The sequence below is a fragment of the Aedes albopictus genome, chromosome 2 (assembly GCF_035046485.1).
Source record: "Aedes albopictus strain Foshan chromosome 2, AalbF5, whole genome shotgun sequence".
NCBI classification, from domain to species: domain Eukaryota; kingdom Metazoa; phylum Arthropoda; class Insecta; order Diptera; family Culicidae; genus Aedes; species Aedes albopictus.
Window position 1 is genome coordinate 441,314,084 of NC_085137.1, and position 9,335 is coordinate 441,323,418.

The 9,335-nt window shown below is 36.8% G+C and overlaps 1 protein-coding gene across 1 annotated transcript; it reads right to left on the reverse strand.

Moving 5' to 3' along the window:
• Positions 1-599: 599 nt before the first annotated feature.
• Positions 600-3,249, reverse strand: LOC115264904 (tigger transposable element-derived protein 6-like). The gene is made up of 2 exons (XM_029868950.2): positions 1,737-3,249; positions 600-1,678 (listed from the first exon to the last, which is right to left on the reverse strand). Exons 1-2 carry the CDS (start codon positions 2,001-2,003, stop codon positions 1,124-1,126), a joined length of 822 nt encoding a protein of 273 aa, XP_029724810.1. The 5' UTR covers positions 2,004-3,249; the 3' UTR covers positions 600-1,123.
• Positions 3,250-9,335: the final 6,086 nt, after the last annotated feature.

Genomic DNA, 9,335 nt, shown 5'->3' on the forward strand with positions numbered 1-9,335 from the left:
GATCCTTCAAGAATTCCACTAGAATTCCAACAAGTGGTTTCTCCTGGCGTTGTGTAGAGATCGGTCAAGGAAATCATTCAGGAATCACTCCAGGTTCCTACAGGAATTCCTTCTAGCATCCCTCCATGAATTGCTTCGAAGATTTTGCTTGCAATTGCTGAAATTCTTCCAGGAGTTCTTTTAGGAATTTCTATATGAATTCTTTCAGATATTCCTACACTCTTAGAAAAAATAATGTAAATTTAAGTTCACTTGGATGCACATAAAAGGAGCGGCCCGTTTGACACAAATTTACATCTTCTATCACAAATAAAGTCGAGCTATCAATCGCTAGAGGCAAAGCGAGAGATAAAACATATGTAAGTAAAATAATGAACGGGATTCGAACTTTGGCCCACTGATTGAGAGGCACGTTCTATACCTCTTGTAGGGTTTGTGAGTCAGGAAATAATGAAAACACAATATCTGTAAACTTTCACCAATCTTTTCTTTCTATTTTCAATGTTCTTTTTTTCATTTACAAAACCATGTTCACTTCACAAAATCGTTTGGAAACAGATTTTGTGAAGTGAAGATGGTTTTGTAAATGACTCCCGAAATCCAAGCCGAAATCTATCCATCACTATCATCTTTTCTTTCTTTTTTTATTTTCCTTTCTCTTCTCCGACCTCTCTTCTTTCTTGCTCTCCAGCTCTCTACGCATCCTCAGATTCAACATGGTGTTTTCAGAATCCTCCTATCGAAGTGTACACTGATGCAAAACGTGCCATCACATTTAACAAATACAGTCAACTCTCCACAACTCGATATCCAAGGGACCATCGACTTATAGAATTATCGAGTTATAGAATATGAGGATAATGTAGGCGTAGTTGGCATCATACTATTTTTTGTTTCAATTTATACCAAAATCTTACATTTAAGTTGTTTTTTTACATTTCTAGCATATACATTATTTAAATTATGCAGAAATAGCTTCCACAATGATAAATTTGGATATTGAAATGTGAAATGATATTTCACCTGTTTTGTCGGTCAGCAAGACGTATCAAAAACCAATTATTATTACTATTTCAATACATTTATTAATTCTACGTGGGCTTATTTCTAGTGAAAAATCCAATTACTTATCGATGCCGTTACTTGTAAATCTAAAACTTGAATCTGATGCATATTTGTCTCTCAAAAAGTTTTCAATTTTATAGAAGTTGTTAAAAAGCTCCGGATACACCCCGTCTGTCGAATCAAGAATGTTCCGCAATGATTTTAGGCTCCAATCAACTGTGTTTGCTGTAATCTGAACGGGTTCGCATTCTGCTTCAGCAATGTGCATCATTTCGACATCCTCATCTGGTTCCTCATCAATAGAGTTTACGCATTCGATTATATCTTCGTCTGTCATAAGTTCACAACAAATTATTTTTGCGTCCACGTCGCAGTATTCCGTAAACGATACTTCAGGATCTACCGGGAAAACATCGTTTTCCGCTAGCAAAGCGGCCTGTTGATTTTGAATAATTTCGCGACGCATGAGTTCGGCAAGAGGGATGTCGTCGTCTCCAAGTAATTCAAATCCCGCCTTTCGGAAGCAATGTTCGATCGTTTGTGCCGAAACCTTGACAGACCACACCTTTGCTAGAAGATTTATAGCGTCCAATACAGTTACCTCTTTCATCGTCTATAATATCGAGAATAACGTTAGGTTTTAAAAAACATATTAGGTTAATCCAAAATACCTCTCCATTTTCCATATTCTCTATCCGTTGTTTAACAAGTGCGTATCTATAATAGTGCTTCAACGTTTTAATAATTCCAAGGTCCAACGGCTGCAGTACTGATGTTGCATTTGGGGGGAAGTAACAGAGCTGAATTGCTTTCAATTTGTCTTGAACTGACTTAGGGTGAGCTGTACAATTATCGATGAAAAGAAGGATTTTCCGATTTTCTGCATAGAATTGCTTGTCGAGCTCCTTTACCCACTCCTCAAACAGCAACGACGTCATCCAGGCCTTTTTATTACCTACAAAGTGTAGAATTAGCAACTGTTAAATTATCGTGACAAAACAAAAATACCTCTGTACACTACTGGCAGGGATCTCACGTTCTTGAAGCAGCGTGGTTTCATGCTCTTCCCGATGACAAACAAGGGCAGCTTTTCGCTTCCGTCCATGTTTGTTGCGCACATAACTGTTAGTCTCTGCTTGCTATACTTTCCTCCGTGGCATGATTCGTCTTGCAGAGCAAAAGTTTTATCAGGGAGGCACTTATAAAACAAGCCGGTTTCGTCCGCATTAAATATGTCCCGTGGGTCATAGTCCTCAATGATCTTTGGTAACATATTCACCTTCCAGTCGTCAGTCATAACGGTATCCACACTGGCGCTTTCTCCACATAATTTCTTGAATGATATTTTTTGGCGCTTCAAAAACTTCACCAACCAACCGCTGCTGCCCTTGAATTTCTGTACTCCTAATGCTTTTGCGAACTGGCATGCTTTCTCGCGAATTATAGAGCCAGATAACGGGATGCGATTCTCTCTAGCTTGACGGACGAAGATTACCACTGATTGCTCCAACTTTTCATTCAGCAACGGCTTGTCCCGTTTCGACAAAGGATTTCCTTGCAATTCTGCTTTGTTCATCCATTTGTCCTTTTTTCGAATAATCGTTGAAACTGTACTTTGCGGAATCTTGTACGTCTTGCTGATTTCCGTGACCTTCATTCCTTGCTCAGCTCGGTTTTTGATTTCCACCCTCTGGGCAAGAGTTAACGTATTCAACTTCCTTTTCTCAAAAACTTCCATTGCTAGCGAGCCGCTTCCGACAACTTCTGGATGGAAAATGATTTTTTTCCATATCACAGGAAGAACATGTCAACCGCACATCGAGTCATGGAAACAAAATAACACCGCGAGTGCCATCGACCAAAGGAGGCATCGACTTATAGGAATATCGACTTATGGAGAGTGTGATATATGAAGAAATGAAGGGACCGAAAAATCCATCGAGTTATAGAAAATATCGAGTTATAGAACATCGAGTTGTGGAGAGTTGACTGTATAATTTTTATGATTATTAATATCCTATGCCATCTTCATATCTGTATCTGTTATCTATCCTACATCTACCTTCTCTCCTACTCTCAAAGCAATAAACTTTTGATATATTTATAAGTATGTATAATGTAAAACGCAACGATCATGATTATTTCTTATTGTGCATAGTATTGTGTATAGTATTAAAATATATATAGTTGTCCCTCAGAGAAAAAAAAACCTGTGAATAGAGAAAAAAATATTACAAAATTATAGAAAAGAAATTATAATCAAACAGTTAATAAGTATAACGTACTTACAATTTTCGAATAGAAATTTGAATCTAATTTTCTGTTGCGCATCATTAAGCTAATTAAGAGCAACAATATGCACTAATCCAAATTGAGTTGCGACATTTCTAAGTAGGTTAAAAGTCAATTTTCGCACGTTTGGTCCACTTCGTATTTCGACCAAAAGCATAATAAGACTTCTTGGATTGAGGTTTTCAAGCTCAATGTTTACAATAAAGTCACAAAACCAGACAATTTTCCATTCTACATTCAGTATTCCTTGCCATACATCCATCTATTCACAATTTCCGATCTCAAGACTTCTTGGATTGAGGTTTTCAAGCTCAATGTTTCCAAAAAAGTCACAAAATCAGACAGTATTCCATTCTTCACTTTCAATTTGTGTACTTAGTGCTAACGTAAGAACAAACACGACATTCACGAAACGCGACGCGAGATAAGACACGACACTTATGGTTCTTACAATCGTCAAAATAATTAAAAAATTACCTTAATGCCGATCGGTTTCGGGCTCGATGCAGCCCATCTACGGGACAATGTCCGACTGATTGCGTTGTTCAAGTTTGGAGAGAGAGAGAATGCTACTACTGCTGCTGCTGGTGGTTCGTGTCGACGAGATCGAATAGACTCGACATGATGGGACATGGGAGGATCGTCTTCATTCATCAGCGGTTTTTGAGCATTGCTGATAAACATTGACTCCCATGCGTTTAAGTGGGAAGCTTTCCTCACAGTTTTTACGAGCTTCGCACTTCCCCAATCTATTTCGTGGTCGGTTTCCACCGTATGAGCCGCCACGCTCGATTCGTTGCTTTTCTTATTCCATTCTTCATTCAGTTTTTATTCCATTCTTCATTCAGTTCTTATTCCATTCTTCATTCAGTTTTCCTTGCCATACATCCATTTATGTACAATTTACTATCTCAAGACTTCTTGGATTGAGGTTTTCAAGCTCAATGTTTCCAATAAAGTCACAAAACCATACAGTATTCCATTCTTCATTCAGTATTCCTTGCCATACATCCATTTATGTACAATTTACTATCTCAAGACTTCTTGGATTGAGGTTTTCAAGCTCAATGTTTCCAATAAAGTCACAAACCAGACAGTATTCGATTCTTCATTCAGTATTCCTTGCCATACATCCATATATTCACAATCTCCGATCTCAAGACTTCTTGGATTGAGGTTTTCAAGCTCAATGTTTCAAAAAAAAAGTCACAAAACCAGACAGTATTCCATTCTTCATTCAGTTTTCCTTGCAACACATCCATCTATTAACAATCTCCGATCTCAAGACTTCTTGGATTGAGGTTTTCAAGCTCAATGTTTCCAATAAAAAGTCACAAAACCAGACAGTATTCCATTCTTCATTCAGTTTTCCTTGCAACACATCCATCTATTCACAATCTCCGATCTCAAGACTTCTTGGATTGAGGTTTTCAAGCTCAATGTTTCCAATAAAAAGTCACAAAACCAGACAGTATTCCATTCTTCATTCAGTTTTCCTTGCAACACATCCATCTATTCACAATCTCCGATCTCAAGACTTCTTGGATTGTGGCTTTCAAGCTCAATGTTTCCAATAAAGTCACAAAACCAGACAGTATTCGATTCTTTATTCAGTATTCCTTGCCATACATCCATCTATTCACAATTTCCGATCTCAAGACTTCTTGGATTGAGGTTTTCAAGCTCAATGTTTCCAAAAAAAAGTCACAAAACCAGACAGTATTCCATTCTTCATTCAGTTTTCCTTGCAACACATCCATCTATTAACAATCTCCGATCTCAAGACTTCTTGGATTGAGGTTTTCAAGCTCAATGTTTCCAAAAAAAGTCACAAAACCAGACAGTATTCCATTCTTCATTCAGTTTTCCTTGCAACACATCCATCTATTCACAATCTCCGATCTTAAGACTTCTTGGATTGAGGTTTTCAAGCTCAATGTTTCCAATAAAGTCACAAAACCAGACAGTATTCCATTCTTCATTCAGTTTTCCTTGCAACACATCCATCTATTCACAATCTCCGATCTCAAGACTTCTTGGATTGTGGCTTTCAAGCTCAATGTTTCCAATAAAGTCACAAAACCAGACAGTATTCGATTCTTTATTCAGTATTCCTTGCCATACATCCATCTATTCACAATTTCCGATCTCAAGACTTCTTGGATTGAGGTTTTCAAGCTCAATGTTTCCAAAAAAAAGTCACAAAACCAGACAGTATTCCATTCTGCATTCAGTTTTCCTTGCAACACATCCATCTATTAACAATCTCCGATCTCAAGACTTCTTGGATTGAGGTTTTCAAGCTCAATGTTTCCAAAAAAAGTCACAAAACCAGACAGTATTCCATTCTTCATTCAGTTTTCCTTGCAACACATCCATCTATTCACAATCTCCGATCTTAAGACTTCTTGGATTGAGGTTTTCAAGCTCAATGTTTCCAATAAAGTCACAAAACCAGACAGTATTCGATTCTTTATTCAGTATTCCTTGCAACACATCCATCTATTCATAATCTCCGATCTCAAGACTTCTTGGATTGAAGTTTTCAAGCTCAATGTTTCCAATAAAGTCACAAAACCAGACAGTATTCGATTCTTTATTCAGTATTCCTTGCAACACATCCATCTATTCACAATTTCCGATCTCAAGACTTCTTGGATTGAGGTTTTCAAGCTCAATGTTTCCAATAAAGTCACAAAACCAGACAGTATTCGATTCTTCATTCAGTATTCCTTGCCATACATCCATCTATTCACAATTTCCGATATCAAGATTTCTTGGATTGAGGTTTTCAAGCTCAATGTTTACAATAAAGTCACAAAACCAGACAGTATTACATTCTTCATTCAGTTTTCCTTGCAACACATCCATCTATTCATAATCTCCGATCTCAAGACTTCTTGGATTGAAGTTTTCAAGCTCAATGTTTCCAATAAAGTCACAAAACCAGACAGTATTCGATTCTTTATTCAGTATTCCTTGCAACACATCCATCTATTCACAATTTCCGATCTCAAGACTTCTTGGATTGAGGTTTTCAAGCTCAATGTTTCCAATAAAGTCACAAAACCAGACAGTATTCGATTCTTCATTCAGTATTCCTTGCCATACATCCATCTATTCACAATTTCCGATCTCAAGATTTCTTGGATTGAGGTTTTCAAGCTCAATGTTTCCAATAAAGTCACAAAACCAGACAGTATTCGATTCTTCATTCAGTATTCCTTGCCATACATCCATCTATTCACAATTTCCGATCTCAAGACTTCTTGGATTGAGGTTTTCAAGCTCAATGTTTCCAATAAAGTCACAAAACAAGATAGTATTCGATTCTTCATTCAGTATTCCTTGCCATACATCCATCTATTAGCAATTTCCGATCTCAAGACTTCTTGGATTGAGGTTTTCAAGCTCAATGTTTCCAATAAAGTCACAAAACCAGATAGTATTCGATTCTTTATTCAGTATTCCTTGCCATACATCCATCTATCCACAATTTCCGATCTCAAGACTTCTTGGATTGAGGTTTTCAAGCTCAATGTTTCCAATAAAGTCACAAAACCAGACAGTATTCGATTCTTCATTCAGTATTCCTTGCCATACATCCATCTATTCACAATCTCCGATCTTAAGACTTCTTGGATTGAGGTTTTCACGCTCAATGTTTCCAATAAAGTCACAAAACCATACAGTATTCCATTCTTCATTCAGTTTTCCTTGCAACACATCCATCTATTAACAATCTCCGATCTCAAGACTTCTTGGATTGAGGTTTTCAAGCTCAATGTTTCCAAAAAAAGTCACAAAACCAGACAGTATTCCATTCTTCATTCAGTTTTCCTTGCAACACATCCATCTATTCACAATCTCCGATCTTAAGACTTCTTGGATTGAGGTTTTCAAGCTCAATGTTTCCAATAAAGTCACATAACCAGACAGTATTCGATTCTTCATACAGTATTCCTTGCCATGCATCCATCTATTCACAATTTCCGATCTCAAGACTGTAGGAAATATATGTTATTAAATTTGTTTCGAGTAAACCGGTCGAGAATATTCAGTAGAAATACGCAATTGGTATTCAACAATAACATTCGAATTACATCTAGCGATTTGCCTCAGTGTGCTATCTGGACATTAGGAACGCGTTCGTAGAATGGGCAAACACGAAAACAAACATGCGAGAACGTGCGAACGAGATAGAAAGTAGAGAAACAAAGGACTCGGGAGATGGACAATCAGTTTGAAGAACGATGTGATTGGAAAGTGTTGGTTGTTTGTGCGAGTGCTTAAAAAAAGAAAATAAAATGAAAATTGAAGGAAAAAAATATGTTTATTTGTTTTGAAATGAAAGGTTCCGACAATGGCACAGTCGGTAGTGATTAAATAATAGTTTGTTTTGTGGATTTGTGAAGAATTGGAAGTATTTCTGGTAAGTGAGTTATGATCATAAATTTCGGTAATGGCCGTCCTCGCTATGGACGGACAAAGTGGTTTCAGCTCGATGAAATATAGCGCAGAACGGTTGCCAACAGAAGCGATCAATTAAGTTGTTTTTTTATTCATTTTGGTTTGGCTGGTATAGGTAATAGATTTTTATTTGCGGTGGAAAACTGTGTCGCGATGATTTTAACGATTTGAAACTTGGAAATGCTTAATGGGCTTGATGTGCAGAACAAGGAGCAGCGACACGATATCAGGTTTGCGCAAGTGTAAACTAGATTTGAAGGGGGTGATACGGGACGCTGTGTTAATTTTTCTATCTTCCGTCTCTTTCATCATCGAAGTTTGAGAGCAATGATTGATGACTCTGATGACGCACGGCAAAACCTTCATTGAACAATAAATATGGAGGACTGGCAGTCTTTTTATTATTTATTTTTTGGTAGAATCATTCGGACAACTTGGCAATGTATTTTATGAATTATTTATGAAAATTTTATAAGTTGGTAGGAGACAATACCCTGGGAAAAATTTCTGCTTGTTTTAGCGATTATTATCAGTTTTTGCGTGAGATATTCATTTCAGATACGGTTGACGTGGTGGTCGACAACATTACGGAAAATAGATTGTAAAATTCAGCGTTCACCTGTAATGAATAGTAATTCGATGGTTAAAAATCAATTTATAAGTTTTCGGCCATGACCATGAAAAAGAAGCATAAAATAAAAACAATTGATTTGACGTTCATGTGTTTTTTTTTTTACTTTTATGAAGTGATTTGATTTGCTAATCATTTTTTTATGTTTTCATAACAAGCGATACTTCTACAGGTACACAGCAATATTTTCTGGTTTTGATTCTTGATTGGTGATATTGAGCTTGAAAACCTCAAACCAAGAGAGTTTTAAGATCGGAGATTGTGAATGAATAAATCTATGGCAATGATTTCAGAGTGATGCGAAGGAATATTTTCTGGTTTTGATTCTTGATTGGTGACATTAAGCTTGAAAACCTCAATCCAAGAGTTTTAAAATCGGAGCTTGTGAATGAATGAATCTTAGGTAATGATTTCAGAGTGACGCGAAGGAATATTTTCTGGTTTTGATTCTTGATTGGTGACATTGAGCATGAAAACCTCAATCCAAGAGAGTTTTAAAATCGGAGCTTGTGAATGAATGAATCTTAGGTAATGATTTGAGAGTGATGCGAAGAAATATTTTCTGGTTTTGATTCTTGATTGGTGACATTGAGCTTGAAAACCTCAAACCAAGAGAGTTTTAAGATCGGAAATTGTGTAAATGGATAAATCTATGGAAATTATTTCAGAGCGATGCGAAGGAATATTTTCTGGTTTTGATTCTTTATTGGTGACATTGAGCTTGAAAACCTCAATCCCAGAGAGTTTTAAGATCGGAGATTGTGAAAGAATGAATCTATGGCAATGATTTCAGAGCGATGTGATTGAATATTTCTGGTTTTGATTCTTGATTGGTGACATTGAGCTTGAAAACCTCAATCCAAGAGAGTTTTAAGAT